General features: G+C 39.9%; 1 protein-coding gene across 1 annotated transcript in view; it reads right to left on the reverse strand.

Moving 5' to 3' along the window:
- Positions 1-24,862, reverse strand: part of LOC115427885 (carcinoembryonic antigen-related cell adhesion molecule 5-like) — a 58,992-nt gene extending 34,130 nt beyond the window's left edge. Inside the window, exons 1-5 of the mRNA XM_030146611.1 lie at positions 24,754-24,862; positions 24,186-24,515; positions 14,535-14,698; positions 9,974-10,100; positions 3,400-3,678 (exon numbers count right to left, since the gene is read on the reverse strand). Coding sequence (XP_030002471.1) covers positions 3,400-3,678; positions 9,974-10,100; positions 14,535-14,698; positions 24,186-24,515; positions 24,754-24,802 — 949 coding nt within the window. The 5' untranslated portion in view covers positions 24,803-24,862. The remainder of the gene's footprint in view (positions 1-3,399; positions 3,679-9,973; positions 10,101-14,534; positions 14,699-24,185; positions 24,516-24,753) is intronic.
- Between the last annotated feature and the right edge of the window lie 373 nt (positions 24,863-25,235).

Consider the following 25,235-nt stretch of genomic DNA (forward strand, 5'->3'; position numbering starts at 1 on the left):
ATATCATAACAACCTATAAATAATGACAACAGAAATGTATTCTCTTCGATTTAGTGCAAAAAACATGAAATTATGAAAATGTTTACATTAACAAACTGTCTTTTAACAATAAAATGTGAACAACCTGAAATATCTGAAGTAAATTAAGTGCAGTTTTAACAATATTCTGCCTGTTACTGAATGTTTTGTGCCTTTGTAGATCAGATCTGTGATGTATATGTAGAAATAAGTCAAAGCAGAATATGGATAAAATTTTAACCACATTTCTTAACAAATTTCTTTTTTTTTTTTCAGGTTATTCACATCCTTTTTGTTTGGATAGTTTGTAAATGTAAACATTGGCATAATTGAGTGTTATTTTTTGCGCTAAAAGAATTTGGAGTTGTCGTTATTTACTGGCTATTATGCTATTATTGTACAGGTCTGGATGGCTTTATACCATCTGTTTACTCTTATTCTATTTTTACCTCTTTTTTAAAAAAAATAGCGTTGTAATAACAAACAAACTGTCTCTTAATTCTCTGTACATCCTGCATCTAATGAAACAACAATAAAAACCTCTGACAACATCTCTCTCTCTCTCTCTCTCAAATTTTTAAAACTGATTTAAAACATTTCAGGGTCTCATTTGAGTCTTAGTGTCCACGGGAAATGTTTTTGTGATATTTTTTGCAAACAAAACTAATAAGTGACAAAAGACTCTGCGTCCTTTTGTCGCTCATTTCGTCATCTAAATATCAGTTACAGCGGCCCTGGCTCAAACTCTGAGGTTACAGCAGAACAACAGGACCCAGCGCCTCCAGTCAACTAAATCAAATGTTCACGCCACTTCCTTTTCTCATGCAAATTCCAACCGTTCCACAGAAACTCTTCAGGGCAGAATGTAAGAGCATCCTCCGACCGGGCAGGTTTTCACACACAAACACCAAAACAACACACTCCAAAAATCTGATTCCTTGGCAGTAAATTACAGACGGCGCAGGTTGTGTTGAACCAGCAGCATTAGTCAGATAAACATCAGTAAACACTGGGATTCGACTGTCGGCATCAGGTCACAGGAAGGCTGTGAGTAACGTCAGAGTTAACCCTTTAAGGACCGCCTTTATAACAGGTCTACGCTTATTTATGCTGTTTCTGCAATTAAAAATGAGTCATTACGTCTGATGAAGGGCCGATGCCAGAAACGTCACTGGTGCAAGATTAGAATAGTTTAGGGTTTTTCATTATAGCTTAGTTTTATTTAGTTTGGACTTTTTTTTCTCTAATTCAGTTAGTTTTAATTAGTTTTTAGAGCAGGTTTGATAGTTTTTATTACCTCCACCAAGGAGGTTATGTTTTTGCCAGGGTTTGTTTGTTTGTTGGTTAGTTAGTTAGCAACAAAACTGAAAAAGTTATGGACGGATTTGGATGAAATTTTCAGGAAATGTTGATACTGGCACAAGGAACAAATGATTAAATTTTGGGGGTGATCGGGCGGATGGGGGGTCTGATCTGCCTTGGTGGAGGTCTGTGCTCTCTGAGTGCTTTTCTAGTTAGTTTTAGTTTTTTTTTTCCAAATGCTTAGTTTTATTTTTTTCATTATCTTTTCTCTTCTTCTCTGTCGTCTTATTCAAATAAATCCCAGACAGGACTCTGCTGCTTTCTCCCAACTTTAGTCTCCATGTTTCCAGGTAGAGTGGGGACCAGAAGACGACTGGAAACCACAAGTGATGGACCGTCAAGTGTCGTATGGTGCTGCTAGCTAAAATTGCTAATTCATTTTGTAAGCACACATTACAGTTTCAGTTAGTTGCTGTTTTTTTTCTTTTAATTATAGTTGTTATTTATTTCAGTTCACAAAAATGTTTTTTTCCAATTATAGTTTTTGTCATTTTGTTAGTTTTCGTTAACGATAATAACCTTGCTGTGGTGAATAAACATCTCCTTGGGAGCTCCGAGGTTGTGTTGAGCGGAGTCTATATCGGAGTCTATATCTCAGCTGACCTCACCTGGTCCACAAACATCTCCCTCCAGGTGACGAAGGAACAACAGAGGCTGTACTTCCTCATGAAGCTCCGCCAAGCCCACCTACCCCGACCCCTGCTGACCAACTTTTACCGCCCTACCATCGAAGCCTCCAGACCTACTGCTGCACAGTGTGGTTCAGCTGCTGTCCTGCAGAGGACAGGGGGGACCAGAGCAGGTGATCAGGACTGCACAACCCCCACCCCCAGAGACATGCACACTGGCAGACTCCAGCAGAAAGCCAGGAAAATAAATGATAAATGCAGACCCCTCACACCCTGGACACCCGCTCTTCTCCCCCCGTCTCTTCTTCTCCTCCGTTACCCTCCCTCTCTAACCCTTTAACTGGTTCTGTCAGACGTCCATCCTCCTCAGTCTGGCTCTGCTCCAGGTTTCTGCTGTTAAAGGTACTTTTTCCTTCCACTGTCTCCACTCACAAATTGGCTTACAGTCTGGTTTGGACCGGCTCAATATGCAAGATGAATGAGAAGATATGAAAGATAACTTTTGTCATGATTTGGCGCAATATAAATATAAATAAAATGTAATTGATTGATTGATTGATTCTTAAAGATTTTTCATGGTAACCAGTAAGAAAGTAATTATGAGATGCTGACTCTAAAAACACAACCCTTCTGTGGACACCAAGGTTATTATCGTTAACGAAAACTAACGAAATGACGCAAACTAGGATCAAAAAACATTTTTGTTAACTGAAATAAATAAAAACTATAATTAAAAGAAAAAAACGATAACTAACTGAAACTGTATTGTGTGCTTACCAAACTAACTAAAACATATAAAAATTATGGATAAAATTCCCTTCGTTTTCATCTTTGTCAATGTCGGATTGATTTATTTTGCTCTGGCAATTTTAGCTGAACCACCATATGGCACTTTTTGCTCCGTCACTTGTGTTCATTTGTGGTTTCCAGTCGTCTTCTGGTCCCCACTCTACCTGGAAACATGGAGACTAAAGTTGGGAGAAAGCAGCAGAGTCCTGTCTGGGATTTATTGGAATATGATGGTAAAAACATATGAAAAAACTAAAATTAATACTAAAACTACGCATTTCGAAAAAAAATACAACTAATAAAAACTAGCAAACCAGCTCTAAAAACTAATTAAAACTAACTGAATTAGAGAAAAAAAAGAATAAACTAAAATTAAACTAAGCTATAATGAAAAATCCAAAACTATTAGAACCTTGGTGGACATCTTTATAAATATTGTGAATCAGTTACGTCACATAATCTGAGGATACATGTTTAACACCTGTGGTTTAGAGGTTCAGAGGTTATTAAACACTTCAGATCAGCAGATGCATTTGGGTCTTTACAGGCTGAAGAATCCAATCACGAATCGTCGGAAAAGCATCTCAAACAAGCGACTCACCCATGACGCTGAAGGAAACGGCGGCGGATGAGACATCCCGTCCCGTCTTCTCATTCCGTGCTTTGCATGAGTACTCGGCGGGGGTCTTCCCCATCCCAAGGGCCTCCAGGATTTTCAGGGTCAGAACCGGACCCGGGTGCTCTATTAACGTGCTGCCTTGGTACCAGCTGAAGACGGCGCTGGGGCTGGACGCCGCCGAGCAGGACAGGCTGAAGTTGGAGCCGCTTCGGATGAACTCTGGGGGTTTGGCAGGACTGAGGGAGACGTCATCTGGTCCATCTGAGGAACGCCAAGAGTCAGAAAGGATAGAAATACTAGGATTATTAACCCTTCCAGTGTTCATCTATTCAAAGCAGTTCTCAAGTATATCAATTCAAAAATTACATTTGTTTTTTTTTTTTAATAAAACCTTTATTGAAGTGACACCAAGTGACAAAGAGATTTATGTACAGTATTATACAATATTTACATTACATTATCATAATGCATGTGTGTGTGTGGGGGGGGTTAAGATATATGGCATGTAATATACAAAAGAAACACATCAGTCAGTAATAAAAATCAGTGTCCTGTCCTGGTTGTGTAAATGTTCTGTGTGGTGGAGTGTGTAAGATGTGTATGTGGTGTGACTGTTGTGATGTGGACTTCAGGAAAAAGAAAAAAAAGCATGTGTGGATCGACTATTTCTGTTTAAATTCAACAGTTTCCAGGTTGTTCCATACAGCAGAAAAAGTTGAAGCTTGGTACCAGTCATGTGTCTGTCAAATTCTATTCAATTCCAATCAATATTAGTTGAGTTCTAATTTTAAATGTGTGGTAAATGGGATTTTCAGTGTTCATTGTAAATGTCCACAGAGTCCACATTCCACAGTGGATGTGGACAATTTAGTTCCAGATACAAGATATTGTTCTAAGCTACAGGTGGATCAAATTGGAGGGTAATTGGAGTTGTTTTGAATTTTTTATGAATTTTGGAAAATCGCTCAATGATGACAGATAGGAAAATTGTAGATGTTGTGACCTTGCTGTGACCTTGAACTTTGGCCTACTGGGACCAAAATGTAATGGGTTGGTCCCAGGGCCTAGGCCTATCTGTGGGGAAGATTTGGGAAAGATGGGTGGAAGAGTTTTCCTGTAAAGTTGCTGACAACCAACCAACCAACCAACCAAACAAACAAACAAACAAACACGCAAACAAACACACAAAGCAAAGTAATCACAATACCTCTTGGAGGAGGTAAAAAAAAAAAAAAAAAAAAATCAGGGATATGACCAAATACAATCATTAGGTAGCTGAAACTAAGTGAGATGAGGAGAAATGAAAAGGAGAAAGAGAGAGAGAGAGAGAGAGAGAAGATGAAAATGGGGAGTGAATGAAAAATAAATAAGGAAATATATGAAAATAACCAAATGAGATACAAAGTACACTTTATCTACATTTAATGACATTGTCCCCACTGCCTCACCTCGCTAGCGCAGCACTGCTGGTAGAGCAAAAATAATACAATTTTTAAAAATATCCAAAATTTTGAAAGTTAAAAACACAATGTAAAAAGACTAATAAAAAGATTTAACAATAAAATAAGAAAACAAACATTAAAAAAAAACAAACTTGAAATAAAAAAAGCTAATTGTTTGCAGCGTGTTTTTGAGATCTTAGAAGGGACATATTTTCACTAAAGCAGCAGGATTTACATTGAAGGCGCAGTTTTACCGCCTTCTTCACAAAAACAAACAGTCGTGAGCTGCGGCGTCGAGCTTTTGATTAATTAATAACAGGGTTAGGCAGCGGTCGGAGCAGTTTCACTGCCTTTCAGGTTAGTCATGGAGAAGGAAGGAGCTGTGTACACACTGCGGTTCAGTCACCGTGTCAACACAACCTGAACCGGAAACACCGACAATGGGTACGTTACAGCGGCAGAGGGTGGAAATACGGCGGGTAGTTTCAGAGGTAGACATCCACAGCTCAAAAAGACGCATAAAAGACTCAGTTTAGAGAACTACAGGGCAAAGGGTTGAGGTTTAGAACAGGAAACGTAAAAATACTGAAACTATGGGGTGATTATGACTATGATTGTGACTCAGATTCTGGGGAGAACTATGAGTCCTTACCCCAGCATGTCCATGTGGGCTCCAGAAGGGTTACAACTGGGCTGCAGATAAGGGTCCCATGTGGGTTTGTCCACAGTTTCCATGGTGACCCCACATGAGTTTGAGCAGATCAGAATCAGAATCTCTTTATTGTCATTGTACCACGTACAACGGAACTGAGGTAAAGCTCTCCGGTTCAGTGCAACAAATATCAGTAAAACAACAAATATCAGTAAAAGGCACAGTTAGGTACACTAAAAAATAAAAAGTATTGCAAACTAAGATATCTGTAAAACATAGAATTTAAGTAGTGCGAATAACATGAAAGATAAATATCGTGAGATAAATAGTGTGAAGAATAAATAATATGAGATATTCAGGTCTCTGATTCTGGTTCTTTATTCTTCTCCTTTTTTTGGCGGCGTATCTTAAAGAAAATGTCATTTGTTCCATATTATGAATTTCCTGAATTATTGTTTTTTTTCCATTCAATAATTGTTGGAGGTTCTTTATTCAGACATACTTTTAGTTTCTATTACTATTTTTATTTATTTATTCTCTCTTTCCTATTACCATTTTTTCTATCCCATATTCGTCACTTTTTGTACTGAATTGATTTTCTGCTGCACAGAGACTTTGGTAAATGTTCCTTTTCCTGCTGACGGTTTGGGCATGGGGGAAAAAATAATATAAAAGTCAACATATCATAACAAGTGTTCAGAGAACGCAAACCTCCGCCAAGCACCCCGAACACTGTGCATGTGTGGATCAACTATTTCTGTTTAAATTCAACAGTTTCCAGGTTGTTCCATACAGCAGAAAAAGTTGAAGCTTGGTACCAGTCATGTGTCTGTCAAATTAGATTAAATTCCAATCAATATTTGTTGAGTTCTAATTTTAAATGTGTGGTAAATGGGATTTTCAATGTTAAATGTAAATGTCCACAGAGTCCACATTCCACAGTGGATGTGGACAATTTAGTTCCAGATACAAGATATTGTTCTAAGCTACAGGTGGATCCAACTGGAGGCTAATCAGAGTCATTTTGAATTTTTTATGAATTTTCAAAAATCGCTCAATGATGACAGATCGGAAAATTGTAGATTTTGTGACCTTGCTGTGACCTTGAACTTTGGCCTACTGGGACCAAAATGTAATGGGTTGGTCCCAGGGCCTAGGCCTATCTGTGGGGAAGATTTGGGAAAGATGGGTGGAAGAGTTTTCCCGTAAAGTTGCTAACAAACAAACACACAAACACACAAAGCAAAGTGATCACAATACGTCCTGGAGGAGGTAAAAAGGAACAGGCCTGTGAGGAAGCACCTGCAGACTGAGTATAAAACTGTAGGATTAGACACGAACAGGTGGATCATAGAAGGTTATACCTCCTGCTCCTGCTCCCATTTAGACTGGGATGTTTATTTGTCGTACATGTTCTTGTTAATTCTTGTTTTGCTGATCATCATCAACACTCAACAGTCGACAGTTTCAGGAACCAGAAACACAGAAGTGAAACATGTCTGTGTGAATCAGAGTGAAATTATCTGGATTAAAAGAGCGAAACCTGACATGGGTTGAGTCACACCTGACGGGCGTGGAGTTAAACAATGAAGCACTAAGACGAACGGAGCACTTTATAACGGCACCTGACTGCACCTGAGTGCCAGCAGAACCTTAAAGGTGCGCTCTGTAGTCTATATTTAGATAAGAAAGAAAATGGTTTGTACTTAAAACTTCAGTCAAACAGATTGATACACTGTAAAAAATAAAATCTGTAATTTAACAGAATTTTTACCGTTTATTTTACAGATTTTTCCTGTATTTTCAAGATACAGGAAAATATCAATGAAATGACAAAAATAGACTGATTTTACATCCATCCATTTTCTGCCGCTTATCCGGGGCCGGGTCGCGGGGGTAACAGTCTAAGCAGGGACGCCCAGACTTCCCTCTCCTCAGACACCTCCTCCAGCTCTTCTGGGGGGACCCTGAGGTGTTCCCAGGCCAGCTCAGAGACATAGTCTCTCCAACGTGTCCTGGGTCTTCCCTGAGGCTTCCTCCTGGCAGGTCTTGCCCGGAACACCTCCCCAGGGAGGAGTCCAGGAGGATCTGAAACAGATGCCTGGCCCACCTCAGCTGGCCCCTCTGGATGTGGAGGAGCAGCGGCTCTACTCCGAGCTCCTCCCTGGTGACTGAGCTCCTCCCCCTATCCCTAAGGGTGCGCCCAGCCACCCGACAGAGGAAACTCATTTCGACCGCTTGTATCCGGGATCTTGTCCTTTCGGTCCTGACCCAAAGCTCATGACCATAGGTGAGGGTAGGAACGTAGATTGACCGGTAAATCCAGAGCTTCGCCTCTCGGCTCAGCTCCTTCTTTACCACAACCGACCGGTACAGCGACTGCATCACTGCAGACGCTGCACCGATCTGTCTGTCAATCTGACGCTCCATCCTTCCCTCACTCATGAACAAGACCCCAAGATACTTAAACTCCCCCACTTGGGACAAAGACTCTCCACCGACCCGGAGAGGGCAGACCACCTTTTTCCGGTCGAGAACCATGGCCTCAGATTTGGAGGTGCTGATCCTCATCCCACTCGCTTCACATTCGGCTGCAAACCGCCCCAGTGCACGCTGAAGGTCCAGGTTCGATGAGGCCAACAGGACAACATCATCTGCAAAAAGCAGAGATGAAATCCTGTGGTCCCCAAACCGGACCCCCTTCTGCCCCTGGCTGCGCCTAGAAATTCTGTCCATAAAAATTATGAACAGAACGGGTGACAAAGGGCAGCCCTGCCGGAGTCCAACATGCACCTGGAACAGGTCTGACTTACTGCCGGCAATGAGAACCAGGCTCCTGCTTCGGTCATACAAGGACCGGACTGCCCTTAGCAAAGGGCCTTGGACCCCATACTCTTGAAGCATCCCCCACAGGATACCACGAGGGACACGGTCGAACGCCTTCTCCAGATCCACAAAACACATGTGGACTGGTTGGGCGAAATCCCATGAACCCTCGAGCACCCGATGGAGAGTATAGAGCTGGTCCAGTGTTCCACGACTGGGACGAAAACCGCATTGTTCCTCCTGGATCCGAGGTTCGACTATTGGTCGGATCCTCCTCTCCAGTACCCTGGAACAGACTTTCCCCGGGAGGCTGAGGAGTGGGATCCCCCTGTAGTTGGAGCACATCCTCCGGTCCCCCTTCTTAAAAAGGGGAGAGAACTCGGGCAGGCGGCTGTGCAAACCTCCGTTTCCCACAATGCACATTGCGACAAAAAATTCCGAAGATGTCCGAGTTCCCTCCCGGCTCTGAACGTAAACACACAGGTTTGTTTATGGTGGATGGTACATTGAAACTGTTCACCGTAATGGAAGAGAGTCAGGTGAGTAATGACAGAAACACTTACAGATTCATGATACTGAGGATATGACTGAGTTTGACAGATGGGATGAAAAATAGGTCTCAAAAGTCTCCCACACCTTTAAGTATCAGTCTGTTTGACTAAAGTTTTAAGTACAAACCATTTTCTTTCTTATCTAAATATAAACTACAGGGTGTATCAAAAAAAAATGATACATTTTGAAAAATTAGCCCCAGTTCCGCATTTGATAATTTTTGGAATTTTCTTTTGTGGACGTCGGTAGGTAGGGGATTGGTGGATATTTGTCCAAATTTACAGACCCAGGTTTTCATGCATGAGTGAGCAGGGGACAATTGTGCAATCCAAGTTAAAACTGGTTTGCACAAAGTAGTGGTGGGATTTAAATCCAATCAAAAGGTCATGGGAGGGGCCAATGGGTTAACCCAGCGGTCCCAACCATTTTTGGCTCATGACCCCATTTTAATATCAAATTTCTGGGGATCCCAGACATTCAAAATGGAGATTTTTTTTTTTTTTTTGCTAAAATTAATTTGTTTTTTATCATGTAATAGTTTGTTATACTGTGTTGCAAATAAACATGAATTTTAGAGGACATTTAGTCTATATAATGTAAATTATTATGGACGGAGGTAGTAAATCCAGGTGTAGATTGCTGCACAAAGGGAGAATTTTATTTTCCTTGGTCAAGATATGTACAGTCAGTCCAGCTGTGATTTACAAAGCTGACAATTTATACTGAACAAACAAGAACTGAAACTATGAATTATGAAAGAGCTGCAGCATCTGAAACTGACCACAGTGAACATGTGACACAGAAACAGAACCACAGTGCTGCAGTTTCACAACCACAGTTTGTCTGTTATGGTCTGGGATTGTCTCTGTCAACTCATCCTATATTTTTTATTAGTAAGTCTTTTTTTTTTTTTTTTTAAATCAATTACTAGAAATTTTAAGCGACCCCATTTGAATTCCAGGTGACCCCACGTGGGGTCCCGACCCCAAGGTTGAAAAACACCATTACCATAAGTCCCTTAGCATGTGAAGGCAGCATAGAGTGTGTGGGCGTGGACAGGAAAGGGTTAAAGGTCAGAACTCACAGTAGACGGTCATGTTGAAGGGTTGGCTGACCCCAGATGTCAGCTTGTTCTCCACAGAGCAGAGGATGGGCCCCGCCAGGTCAGTCCTCAGAACGTTCTTGATGGTCAGAGAGCTGGAGTCTTCATTCTGTCATTAAGCAAAAACAAACAAAAAAAAAGCAACAAAAAACAGAAAATAAAAACCACATCCTTCACTTCAACAGACGTTTCATTCATTTCCCAGACTTTGATCACAACAGGATCTAATGCTATACCACAAAAAGTTCCTGTGTTCAAACTGAAATTCTGTTTTACTGACATTACAGTTTCAGATCCTGTTCAAATGTTCAGACTCTATTAGTCCACAACTAACATCAGAACAGTATTTTTGTGTAATCCCAACAAAGGAACGAACATTATTTAATAAAAGAGTGTTAAATAATAAATAAAATAGAAACAAAAGAGAAAAATAAAAATGAACCTCCACAATATCTGCATTTGAATCAGAGGTGTTTTTTCAGACTGCAGTGGAAGCTCAGCTTCCCCTAAAATTATGAAAATTAAATGCTCAAATCTGTTCAGTTGTTTTCATTTCATTGACTCCAATGTGTTAGAACACGTTCATCTCACAGACCAGTTGGTTCAGAATCAGTTTTATCCCAAATCATCAGACTGGATGTTGTTCACTTCTCCTCCATTCCCGTGTCTGTGTTTTCTCCTCCATCTCTGCTCAGTGCATTTGTCGTAGACGCTCAGCGTCCATGCACTTCAATGGGACTGAGTGGAACTGGTTTAAACTGACTCTAAACTGGACGGGAATTGGATAAATGACACCATGTTGTCCCGCCCCCGGACACTCGGCGTCTCTGGGGGTGAATGGAGCTGTGGGCGGAGCTTGGCCAGGCCGGACGCCAGGCTTCCACGTGCTGATTGGAGGATAGATCGAGAGGCTGAATCCCGTTTGATTGACAGCTGTTTTCAGATCTGCTCCTTCACTGACACAGTTCAGTTTAATACCGTCACACATTCTGCTGTGAAATCAGAGAAACCACTACGAAATGACTTGCTCATTTCTTGCACTGTAAATAAAACACACTCATTGTACTTCCTTGTTTCGATTTAACATAATTTCAGCGTTTTCTTGTTTATTTGGTACGATAAGGTCACTGAGCATTTTATTAAAAAGGAACGGAGGGACGAATTTATGTTTAAATAACTTGACTTTTGTTTTTCTTTTTTTTTTGTAAGCTGACAATGAGCTTCCCCTGTCTGAAAGATAAGCAGCCGCCACTGATTCGAATAAATACCTAAAAATATGGAACCAGTACTGTTTAATATTGATACAGTATTGTGAAATGAAATATCATGATATAGTGCAGAACCGATATTTTCTTACACCCCTCGTGCCTAATACGCTCACCCGGACACCGGAAGGTTAATGTGGTTAATTCCAAAAACTTTTGACTTGTCTCAGGAAATGGAAACAGACAGGAGCTGTTTACTTCATCTAAGTGCATTCATTGCGTCTCATATATAAAACATTCACATTCACGTGTCGATGTTTTACTGATCGGAGGAAATAAAAACCAGGAGGGAACCTGCTGCTTCTGCGTGAGTGCACCTATTTTGTCTCATCTATAAAATATTCAGAAGGTGGATATTGTTTTAGGGGTGGGACGAAATAAAACTATGGCCGTTACCTCTGCTTAAGTGCATTTATTTCGACTAGTTTATAAAATATTCAAAACGTCAGCAATGAGAGGAAACTACAGCGATGAGTGAGCCTTTTAACTCTGCATTAGCGCAGTGACGTTGTCTATTAGCTTGTACAGGTTTTCACTGACGTGGAGGAAACAGAGCTGTGATTTTAGAACTACAGCCTGTTGTAAACTGTGTCGACAGAAAAGAAAAAGCTCAGGAATCACTGCTGGAAATAGAGGTTAAATGTAAAACACTGAGCCCTTTTACATGACAGTAAAAATCCAACAACTGGGAGTAATCCAATAATAGCCGTAATCAGATGCGACGTGTTTACATACACTTCAGAAATGCAATAATCGAAAAACCCTGGTTTACATGTTTCAGTCAATTTTGGCGTTTGTACGTACGTTATGAGTAGGGGTGTATATTGGCAAGAATCTGGCAATACGATACAAATCACAATACTAGGATCACGATACGGTATATCATGATATATCATGATACTGTTAAAAAGGCAATTTTTTGTTTGTTTCTTTTTTAAAAATGATTATTTCCTGGAAGAATTGAATTACACCAGTAATCTGCACAAATACTAAACACTTTTTTATTTGATCACAACGGGATCTAATGTTATATCACAAAATGTTCCTGTGTTAAAACTTATTTTATGTTATATTATGTTTTACAGACATTACAGTTTAAGATCCTGTTCAAATGTTCATATTCTATTAGTTCAGAACTAACATCAGAACATTATTTTAGATCAATCCCAACAAAGAAACTACCATCAGCCTCTCAGACAACAAAAAGTGCTTTTAGAATGCTTCAAATAACCATTATTTAATAAAACAGTGTTAAATAATAATGAATTAGATATAAACAAAAAAGAAAAACAAAAGAACAAAAATGAACCTCCACAATATCTGCATTTGAATAAATACCTAAAAATATCAATGCAGTAATTTTTAATATCGATACAGTATTGTGAAATGAAATATCGCGATATATTGCTGAACCAATACTTTCTAACACCCCTATTTACCAAGGTTATTATCGTTAATGAAAACTAATGAAATGACAAAAACTAGAATTTTAAAAACATTTTTGTTAACTGAAATAAATAAAAACTATAATTAAAAGAAAAAAAATGATAACTAACTGAAATTGTATTGTGTGTTTACAAAACTAACTAAAACGGATAAAAATTATTGACAAAATTCCCTTTGTTTTCGTCTTTGTCAACGTCGGATTGTTATGAAATCGATTTATTTCACTCTAGCTATTTTAGCTAGCGGCACCATACAACACTTCACGGTCCGTCACTTCTCGTCACTTGTCGTTTAGAGTCGGTTTCTCGTCCCCACTCTACCTGGAAACATGGAGACTAAAGTTGGGAGAAAGCAGCAGAGTCCTGTCTGGGATTTATGGGAATATAACGGCAAAGAAGATAAAAGATTTGACAAAACTAAAATTAATACTAAAACTAAACTAAAACTAAGCATTTAGAAAAAAATGAAAACTAATAAAAACTAGCAAACCTGGTCTAAAAACTAATTAAAACTAACTGAATTAGAGAAAAAAGTCCAAACTAAATAAAACTAAACTAGAATGAAAAATCCAAAACTATTAGAACCTTGATGTTTACATACACTTCAGAAATGCGATAATCAAAAAACCCTGGTTTACATGTTTCAGTCACTTATTTGATTTATTTCGGAGTACGTACGTTCGTTATGAGGTAAGACGTACGTGTCCTGTCATTTTCAAAACATCTGGTCTTGTCTTGTTGACCCTGACAACGCCTGCGGTGTTAGCGTTAGCTGTCCTAATGTGGGAGGAGCTAATAAGTAGTGATGTAGTTCTCAAGACCAGTTTTGGTCTCCAGCCCAATTTTTCGTGGTTTCGGTCTGGTCACAAACTCAACTCATTTGGTGTTAAAAAAAAAAAAAAAAAAAAAGCCCCAACTGTCTATTTTTATAGACCAGGGCTGTCAAACTCATTTTGGTTCAGGGGCCATATTTGGTCCAATTTGATCTCAAGCGGGCCAGACCAGTAAAAAAATGACTTAATAACCTATAAATAATGACAAATCCAAGTTTTTCTTTTTGTTTTAGTACAAAAAACCCCCCAATTAAATTCTGAAAATATTTACATTTTACAAAAAAGATGTGAATAACCTGAAAAAACTGAAATTTCATTTGAAAAATTTGTGCAATTTTAACAACATTATGCCTCAACTTATTTTTTTATACATGTACATTTACACACAGTGTTCCATAAACATTTGGTAACAGGCAGAATATTGTTAAAATTTTGGAGTTTGGAACTAAAATTTGAACAATTTCGACAATATTCCATCTCTTATTATGAACACAACTCCAGATCCCAGTGGATCCATAAATGCACCAAACATTTAATAACAGGCAGAATATTGTTCAAACTGCACATATCAGGTTGTTCATCTTTGTTTTTATTTATGTATTTATTGGCATTTTATTGTGAAAGAATAGTTTTGTAAATGTAAATTTAAATTTTTAATTTTTCCACATAATTTTTCACAAAGAAAATTTGTCGTTGTCATTATTTATGGGTTATTGTGTTGTTATTTTTACACATTGGTCACATTGGTCTGTATGTGGAACCTGAACCACAATGATTTGGACAACCTGGACTGTGTAGGTTCATTTTTGCACTTTCATCCTCCGGGGCCAGAATGGAACCCTTGGTGGACCAGATTTGGCCCCCAGGACACATGTTTGACACCTGGGTCATAGATAATGGGGCCTAAGACACTCCCCTGTGGGATCCCATTCTAAATTTAATGACCCTCCAGACTAATAATCTGACAATGGAGTTAATTCGTTATGTTAATTAACCCTACCTCTGTCAGTGTGATGCGTTCGCCGTCACCCGTTATGGGTGTGGTCCCTTTGCTCCAGCTGAACTTGAGGAAGTTGCCCTGGGACGTGCACTTCAGAACCACGGTGCTGTCGTGTTCGATGGCTTCGACTAAGTCCGATTGGATCTTCACATCTTTCACTGGTTCTGGAGTGACAAACCCACAGACAACTGGTCAGTACCATGAATGGCATCAAGAGTAAAGTAAAAAAGTGTAAAAAAGTGCTTTTAGGATGCTTGAAATAACCATTATTTAAAAAAGCAGTTTTAACAATTTCAGAAAACTCCATGTTTGACCAGTACCACAATACCACTTATGCCGTATACAAACAACAGAGAAAAAATATAGAAATAAAAGAGTAAAATACCCATGTGAATGTAGAAATAAAAGAGTAAAATAGGTCCAATAGAACACTGGTAAAGCTTCCATTTCTTCTAAAGGGTGGAATCGCTCTAATATGTTCAAACATTTGTCCACAGCATGTGATTCATTTACAGGAATGTCATGTATTTGATTCTCTACTCAGCGGTGCTTGTGAATCTAGTGGCAGAGTGAACACCAGGCCGTCATCTGGGCCCAGTTCTGGTTCCGGTGCGACCAACAAACGTCGTACCCCCTCAAATACAAGTTTCTGAAGGTAGGGAAAGGAAATGAGGAGCACAACAATGGGACACAAGCCGAGCTCAACCGGTTCCACGTAGTGGAAATGCAGCAATAGAGGAATTAGTAAAGAGTCTGGAGTTTCACTTTCACTGTAACTCCCCCCCAGCATCATCTGTTTTTAATATTTGTTCATACTGTATATGTTGTATTTTCTGTGCAGATGGAAATATAAGACAGTTAATGCAAACACACCTGTTTGTACTGTTTTATTCCTTCACCCAATGAGAATCGATAAGAGAATCGGATCGATAAGCAAAATCGATAATGGAATCGGAATAGTTAAATTCTTATTGATTCCCATCACTACTGATACTGTTGTAAATGATAAGATTGCATTTTACTTCTTGATTTATCTTTTTTTTGCCTCACATGTGATTAAAGGTGGGGTCTGAGATGTTTTTCTGGAGCATTTTTTATTATATTCCTTAAAATCCCCTTCACACCCCGATTACAACTAATTAATTAAATGCTCTAACACAAAAATTAAGAAAATCAGTCACATGTGGAACGGACAGGACTGAAAAAAACACCATCCAATCATTTTGAGCACCCACTGGAAATGATTGAACGGTGATATGTCTATCAAACTCGATTGCCATTCACCCCTCCCCCTTCCCTCCTCTGCACGTACCCCTCTTCAAGCATGAATCGCGCGTTCCCCCTTGTACAGTAAGCAACGGCAGAACCAGAGTTATACTAGTTCTATTAGGATGGAAAGTTCACCGGCAAACTGCTTAGTCACCAACATAAACCAGTAGGAAATGTAACATTAGTCCCACAGGTCTGAACTGGGGCTGTTCTGGAAGAGCGGGGGGGTTAGAGGAGACTGGATGAGGTCTGCATGGATACACCAGCCGGAGCCTCAGCCGGGGCCGTAGTCTGTGTCGGAGGTTCAGCCCGTGTAGGAGACGGAGCTGTGGCTGGACCCGGTCCGGACCGCATACGGAGTGGAGCCCAGCCCGGGTCCGGAGCAGCAGCCGGTGAATCGTTGCGGTGCAGCGCTCGTGAACCCTCGGGAACAAGCATTACGCGTGCCACTACTCTGGAGGCGTGGCTTCGGAGGGACGTCTGAAGAAAGGGGTTTGGACTTTTGAACTGAGTATTTTCAAAATGTAGCTGCTCGAACCATTTTTCTATGACGTCAGACCCCACCTTTAATGCAAACACACCTGTTTGGACTGTTTTATTCCTTCACCCAATGAGAATCAATAAGAGAATCGATAAGGAATCGGATCGATAAGCAAAATGGATAATGTAATCGGAATGGTTAAATTCTTATCCATTCCCATCCTGTTGTAAATGATTAGATTGTGTTTTACTTCTGGATTTATCTTTTTTGCCTCACATGTGATTCAGCTCCATGGGGACTGAGGGTGGCAGGCCCAGGGTCAGTCCAGGACTCTGTGCTAATATATGAACAGAACCAAAGCCACAGGTGGTGTGCATGCCAGGCCCAGTCTTAGAACATACTGGTCATAGACAGACCCCCCCCCCCCCCCCCATGTCTGTAGGGAACTGCAGTGTCCGAAGCCTCTGCCTAGGTTTTGTGCCTTGCCAAATAAATTTGGAAAATGCCTTCTCTAAGTCTAGGCTGATCTTCTTTGATAGATATAAAAGGAGCATTTGATAAAGGGTATAAAAGTCGAGGGAGCACATTCATCTCTTCCACCTTTAGTTTTAAGGTGGACTGGAGCTTTGACATAGTAATGAAAGGCGGTCAGCCTGAGGCAGGTTGGTCGTCACTGCGCTGTAACTGAACTCTGAATGGAGGAGGACGGCTGCCACCAGACCTGCCAGACTCGTTCTGAATCATCCCGGAGGCCCGACTCTGAATGTATGGGCTGTTTATTTGACGATTAGGCAACAGTAGGTGTGTGGGAACAATGGGAAGGAGTGGCAAACCAGTTCTGAGCGCAGCGCTGACGACTTCATCCACTGGTTTCTCTGGAGCTTTGAACCTCCGCTTCCTGACATGTGAACTCTGTAAACTGACGAAGCGACCAGGGACGGCAGGGATCGGCTGTGGTCTGAGGCCACACGCAAAACACAAGAAACTGTTGTTTTAACGCAGATGATTTGGAAAATCTGTGGTTTTAGGTTTAGTGAGTGATTCCTGTTCAAATACTTGCAGCTATTTACTTTACATTTACAGAGCAGGCTCATTACTTTAGTTTTAATGCATTTAAGGAGAAATAAACCCTCACATTCCTCTGCAATTATTTGTAAATTATTTGTGTCAGAGATGAAAATTTGCTCAATATAAGGTTTAACTGCTTCAGGTGGACGTTTTGAGCGTAAAATATTCATCATAAGAGAGTTTTTTTTTTTTAGAATTTCTAGGAGTCATTCATCAATTTGACATAGTTTATAGATAATGTGTATGATTTACATGTGAGTCATTGAACGCAACACCGCTTTTAGTTTAGTTTCACTCACATGTATCTGTACCATTCACATTACATTTACAGACCAGGTTTATTACTTTAGTTTTAATGCATTTAAGGAGAAATATCCCTCACATTCTTCTGCAACTATTTGTAAATTATCTTTGTCAGAGCTGAAAATTTAGTCAGTTTAAGGTTTTTTAGGATTTCTAGGGGTCGTTCATCAATTTAACGTAATTTATAGATTAAAAAAAAAAGTACATATGTGCGTTAACATGTATGTTCCGAGGTAAACTGTACAGAGCTTTTACATGTGAGTCAGTTATCTACATCAGGTGAAAATTTGCTAAATCTTACATACTTTGATAAGATTAATTGGAAAACAAATGACAAAAAAATGCTGGTTTTCAACATATATGATTATATTTTGAACACATACAAACAGGTTTATACGAGAATTTATGTGAAAAAATTAATGTGTGGACAATATTTTAAAGGTGCCGTATGTAGGATTGTGTCCAAACCTGGTTCTGCAATCACATTTAAATACTGTAGAGCCTGGTATCCTCTGCCCCCCCCCCCCCCCCCCCCCAGACTAGGGGTTGACAGATCCAGCATGAGCGTCTACTACTAGTGTTTCCACTAATCCTGTCCACCACACCAGAAATGTCATACAAAACACTCCTCACCAGACTGATTCTACATCAGTCTGATCTAGAACAGAACAGACGAACGTCCTGAACACTGATGAACGTTTGAGAAGATTCAGGAGGAAGAGAAAAGGGAAATGAGCCGCAAGTTTACCTTTGACTTCTGTGGAGTACAAACGGCACAGATTGCTACCGTACACCCCCCCCCCCCACACACACACACACACAAATAGCAGTATAAGAAACCCACCCACCCCCGCCCCGGCCAAACCATGGACACACAACCCCCGCCCCTTCCAGATTCCACACCACTACATGCAGAGGTCACTTCCACAGAAAACACTGAACTACAAGGAGCTACCATGGACACAGACCAGTCCTACACCTGGACCTGGTCTGTTCACCAGTCCTGGACCTGGTCTGTTCACCAGGGCCAGGAGAAGACACCACCGGTCTGGGAGCAGGTTCAGACTGCGTCCCTGGTTCTCAGTGGTTCTTACGGTGGTCAGACTGAGGCAGAGCCGGCGTCGGTCTCCTAATCCTTCTCCTCTTTCATCCGTCTCCATGTTTCTAAATCATCTCCTTGTTTTGTTTCTCACTTTGTTTCTTTGTCGTATTTGGAATAATCCCTTTAGTCCTTCTGGGTTTCTTCAGGTCACACATTTGTGCTCCTAAATGTTCAGCTGCAGCTCAGTGGAACTGCCAACCTGGATGAACTAAGGTACTGACTCTGTGATTGGCAGACAGGTGATGGGCGGAGCCTCAGACCAAAACACACAATGACATCATAAACATCATTTGGGGGCTGACACTGAGCCTTAAATGCAAATATTCTGTCAGGACCAGTACTGTCACTGAGATCAGGATTGAAATGAACAGGATTCCTTCAGGTCTGTGACAGTCAGGACCGTTTTAGAACGACTGAGAACAGAAGTACTACAGACTGCACCTTTAAAGGTAGGGCGGGAAATCCTGGAAAAAGGGTTCGAGTGAGTTATATTTTGAAAATGCACAATTCAAAAGTCCAAACCCTGAAGCCACACCTCCAGAGTACCAGAATGCACAATGCCCCCCCCCCCTACGTATTTCATTCATTCTCCTTCACTCCACCAACCCCCTCTTACGATCAACCCCCCTCTTTTGTAATGATACAACAGGTTAAGTAAAATAAAATGCAAGACAAAAACCTAAAACTTTAGGTGTTTATACTTCTTGAATCTTTTTCACTTTGATGCCAGTAAAAAATGAATAAATAATGAGATGGGATCAGTACTCCTACTTTTATGCGAGTATTTGTACGTCTACAGGAGGAAACTATGTGTGGCCTTCTGCCAGCTCTGGTGCAAAGTTACTGTAACTGGATGAATGAGCATCAGAGTGAACGCTGGGAGTTCTGCACGCTTCACCACCGACCATCCCTAGATAAACAAAGACTCAAACTAGTATTCAGAAATAAGTCAGCGTAACGGTTTTATTCTTTTATGAGCTAAAAAAAAAAAAAAAGACCTAATATCTGATAGTTCCAGCCTCAAAACTGTGGGTCGGACATTTTTCCAAATATATGAGATAAAAACAATTAGGGGTGTTAGAAAATATCAGTTTTGCACTATATTGCAATATTTCATTTCACGATACTGTATCGATATTTAAAAATACTGTATCATATTTTTTGGTATTTATTCAAATGCAGATATTGTGGAAGTTTGTTTTTGTTTTTGTTTTTTGTTTGTATTTTATTTATTATTATTTAACAGTTTTATTAAATAATGGTCATCTGAATCATCCTAAAAGCACTTTTGACTGTCTGAGAGGCAGATGGTAATGCCTTTGTTGGGACAAAAATAATATTATGATGTTTGTTCTGAACTAATAGAATCTGAACATTTAAACAGGATCTGAAACTGTAATGTCTGTAAAACACAATTTCAGTTTGAACACTGGAACATTTTGTGATATAGCGTTAGATCCTGTTGTGATCAAATAAAAATGTGATTAGTATTTGTGCAGATTTAGGGTCTAATTCAATTCTTCAAGGAAAGAATCATTTTTAAAAAAGAAACAAACAAAAAATTGACTTTTTAACGGTATCATGATATATCGTGATGTATCGTTTCATGATCCTAGTATTGCAATTTGTATTGTATGGCCAGACTCTTGCCAATACACAGCCCTAATAGCGATGTCTATGTTTTAATATTTTGGATTGCAGTTCGGAAAAATCACCTTGAGTTGCACATTTACAACATCCAGTCATTAACTGTGCCAATTCTTCAGCAAAAATGTCAAACGCTGCTTCTAAATATGCAGTTTGGTCCAGTTTTCTGTCTCCAGAGGCTCAGTGGAACTTTTCTAGACTTTGTACAGTCGACTCACTCCTTCACTATTTTCCTTCTTAGACATTAAATCAATCATCCAGAATATAATCTACACGTTAACCCAGAAAGAAAACAGTTTTTGTAGTTGTAACTCTTTGGATTAATAACCATAAAACTAATTCAATAATCCAACTAGAAAAGCACTCGGAGAGCGCAGACCTCCACCAAGGCAGATCTGCTACCCCCCCCCCCCCACATCACCACCAAAATTTAATCATTTGTTCCTTGTGCCAGTATCAACATTTCCTGAAAATTTCATCAAAATCTGTCCATAACTCAAATCATGACTAAAGCAAATAAAGATAGTAATATTAGGATAATCTCAGCATTATATAAAGCCTTAATAAATCTCGATAAACAAACAACTTACTATGTAAAAGTGAAATGGGAAAGAGAATTTGACATAGAAATTGATGATATAGATTGGCTAAACATGTGGAAATTCCATCATACAACTACTAGCTCTCGGACATGGAGGGAATTTGCCTGGAAAAACATTATAAGATTTTTTATTCCACCCAAGTTTAAAAGTAAACAGTTCCAGAGGCATCAGGAATGTTGGAGAGAATGCGGGGAGATGGATGTGGGCCATTCTCATGTTTTTTGGAAATGTTCAAAACTTTCAGAATATTGGGAAATGATCTACAATGTCCTATGTCAAGTATTAGGATACACAGTTCCAAAGAAACCTGAAATTCTTTATTTGTGCAACTTTGGTGATGGCACTATATGTGAATACGATAAATATTTGGTAAAGGTGATGCTGATAGCTGCAAAAAAATGTAGAACAAGGAAATGAGGGAAGATGAACGTGCCATCAAAGGATCAGTGGATAACTACGACTGAGGACATAATTCTAATGGAAAAACTAACACACAGATTGAGACTACAAGAACCACAAATGAACAAAGTGGAAAAAATGGACATTATATAAGCAAAATAACTGGTAAGACTGTGCTACCCAGACTTATTTATGTTGTTGTGTTTTCTTTTTGTTGTCGTTCTTTTAAAACTAATAAAATATAAGTTACAAAAAAAAAAAAAAAAAGTCTGTCCATGACTTTTGGAGTTATCTTGCACACAGACAAACCCAGATGAAAACATAACCTCCTTGGTGGAGGTAAAAATAAAGAGCTCTGAAGTTCTGCCAAAGATGCCAACGTACTGGACTGTAGAGACGTGAACTGAAGTTATTTGCAGCGATGGGATGGGACATTTATGTGCCCACTAGAGGGAGTAATGAGTCACTCTGCCGGTCTCCCATGGTGTGGAAAACTAACACCATGGAGCCTTTGAGCAAAGCATCAGAGTGACCAGAAGGGATGAGAATGAAATAACAAAATCAAGAAAAAGTTGGGGGGGGGGGGGGGGGGGGGCATCTATGAGTTTTAGTTTGAAGAAAACTTGATGATATCTTAAAACAGATGTGTGTACACAATGAGCTTTGTACTTCATTCAGTGAGTGATACAGTCTGTGGACACATGACGACAATTCATTTGTGGTTTTTGAAGTCTGAAGTGTGTTCTCTGAGACTTGGAATATGAGAGCGACACTGAACCACTTCAACACTTCTATTGGACAAAATTCTGTTGGGTTTCTGTAAATTGGCTTAGAGTCTGGTTTTGACCAACTCTATATACAAAGTGTCATGAGATAACTTTTTTGTTGCGATCTGGCGCTATATAAATAAAATTTGATTGATTGAGTGATTTAATTGGTTTTCCCCTGTAAGTCACTTTGGAAAAAAGCATCTGCCAAATGCATAAACATAAACATAAAATATAAAATATAGAACACACTCTGCTTTTTGTACGACATAAACAATATTTAGTAAAAGGTATGTGTCTGATACTGGCCATCTTCTGGCCTTCAGGTTGTTTCGATGAAAATACAAAGTACTTCATACATTCTGTCCATCCATTTTCCATTAGGGCCTCTTCATAAACTCAATACATGGAGAAAAACATGGAGAAAACAAGAAAAGCACTAGGAGAGCGCAGACCTCCACCAAGACAGATCTGCCCCCCCCATCACCAAAATTTATTCATTTCTTGCTTGTGCCAGTATCAACATTTCCTGAAAATTTCAGGAAAACCTGTTCAAAACTTTGAGTTATCTTGCTAACACACAAACAAACACACAAACACACAAAGGAAAGTGATCACAATACCCCCCGGCAGAGGTAATAATCATGAAAACTGTGTAAATTGTCTTTTTCAGCCTTAAATAAACGACTTATCTGAAAGGTTTAGACTTTTCAAAGGAACTGAAATGAAAAAACAAACAAACAAACAAACAAACAAACACTACACACACATACCAGGGATCTCTCTACACATATCAGGAGCCACACCCAAGAGTTTTTGCTGATTTTCAAAGTGACTCTGATTCCGTTTGTTGTCGAGTCAAACTACAAACGTCGACCATGAATCACGTCTCTAACTGGAAAGGGTTCTGTTCAGAAAATTACTCCTCTCATACTGTAAAAAAACAAAAGAAAAGGTGTGGCGTTTGCAGGCACTAGGTCAAATGGTAAAACAGGACTATGACAGACTTACACTGAGGAAAAACAGCTTCTGATCTGAGATTATGGGAATTCCAGGTGACCTTGAAGTAGCATGTTTTAGATTTTACAGCCAAACCTCTATAGAAAAACGAGTAATTTAGTATTTAACTAGTTCTGGTGGGTATTTGTGGTGCAGGACTTACCCTAGGAGATTTTTTTTCTGTTTTTTCATGAGCCATTCATTAATTCGGCCTAGTCTAGAGGTTTAAAAGTGCACAAATATGTAGCTGTAACTGGATCCTATAGTAAACTGATGACTGTGTGCAAAACTGAATCCAATATCTGCTTTACTGCAAAACTACATGAATAAACATAAATAACTGAGGCTTCTCTGAATCTGCATGAGACACTGAATAATTCAGCGTGTATTTAATCCAAATTAATATTTATTTTGACAAAACAAACCTTCCCAAACCCCACAGAAGCGTCACAGATGTAATAGATTACACCATCAGCCCCACCCGCATTCAGACGACGACAGGAAAACAACCCATGTTTGTTCTGCACGGTTACTCCTTTATTCAAAGCAGTGTCTGGAAATAGATGTTGAATTGTTGCAAAATAATGCCGGTTCCAAGCGATCAGTAGCACTTTGGAGCTTTCCAAACAGAATCCTCAATAGAAAACGTCGCAGTTTAACGTTTAACTTGTGCTAGTGAACGGTTCAAGGGTTAAACATTCATTATAAAAGGTTTTCTGGGATTGTGAGGTGTAATTGGTCAATTCGGCATCATTTTCAGAGTAAAAAACCATGAACATACGTGCGTAAAGGTAAACTGAAGCGCGCTTTTACATGCGAGTCATTGAAAGTAACACTACTTCAGATAGATAAAAATACGAGTTACAATAAAACACCAAGAGGGGTTTCTACATCAGCATGAGTCGCTCTAGAACTCGGCTCACATAGAGAACCCAAACCAGCGAAAACGAGCAATCAAACCCTCCTTTACGCGTCAGGTGTAACGGAACCTGAACGCATCACGGTCGGACTTACTCAGGACTCGGAGATGCGTCGCTGCAGTTTCGGTCGACCCGGAGGGTAAGATGATGTCTATCCGGTACTCTCCGCTGTCCTCCGCCCTCGCGTTGGCCAAAGTCAGAAACCCGTTGCTTTTGTCGATGTCCGCCCGGCCACCGTACCCGTCACCCACATTCAAACCCGCAGGTCCCATGGTGGCGATCCGGACGGGGTCCTCCTCTCCTTCCAGGTTCCAGATAATGAAGATGTACTTGGGATTGTCCAGCAGGGTTTTAAAAGTCACATTCTTGCCTTCAAGTATCTCCACCGTCTCCGATGGCAGAATGTCCAGCGCCGCCCCGGACCCTGAAGGACACACGACAGCATCATAAAAAAGTGGACAAAGTGGACTGAAGTTTCTGCACCTGTGGGAATCTGCGCTCAACTACTGGAATTTTCCTGCCACTTTTTTCTGCAGGAGTTTCAATCAGACTACACCCATATGGAAAAGAGCGCACTTTTACTGGAAACGCATCCAAAATCAGCCTGGATCCAGAGCACGCGCGTCAATCTGCAAATAAAGTTTTTTTTTTTAAATACTCACCGATAAAAGAAAGAGCAAAAACAAGCAACTTTAAGATGAACAGATCCATCCTGGGACGGTTCAAGTGTTTCCAGCAGAAACAGAATGAAACTGCGGGACTACCTGGTGCTTTTACTGGAGCCACACCCAGAACAAGGTGAACACCCCCCCACACCGGTGCGCGCGCGCATGTCATGAGCATGAGGTCATGTGGGTCTTATGTAATCTGACATGATTCAGACCCATTTAAAAACTTTGTGATTTTATTCCTAATAACATTGAAAAACATTTTCTGTTGTTTTGGGGGAATGTGTTGTTTGGTCTTTTTAAAAGTGACCAAAAGTGAAAGTCTACACCTGATCAGTCTTTGAATTTAAAGTTGTAAATACTCACCAAAAAAGCCATGTTTTACTGCATTCTATAATAATTTCAAACAATACATTCTCTCAGTTAAGTACTCTGAAAAGAGAAAGGCAATCAAAACAGCTGAAATGTGTCCTTCC

Source organism: Sphaeramia orbicularis, chromosome 11 (assembly GCF_902148855.1).
Source record: "Sphaeramia orbicularis chromosome 11, fSphaOr1.1, whole genome shotgun sequence".
NCBI classification, from domain to species: domain Eukaryota; kingdom Metazoa; phylum Chordata; class Actinopteri; order Kurtiformes; family Apogonidae; genus Sphaeramia; species Sphaeramia orbicularis.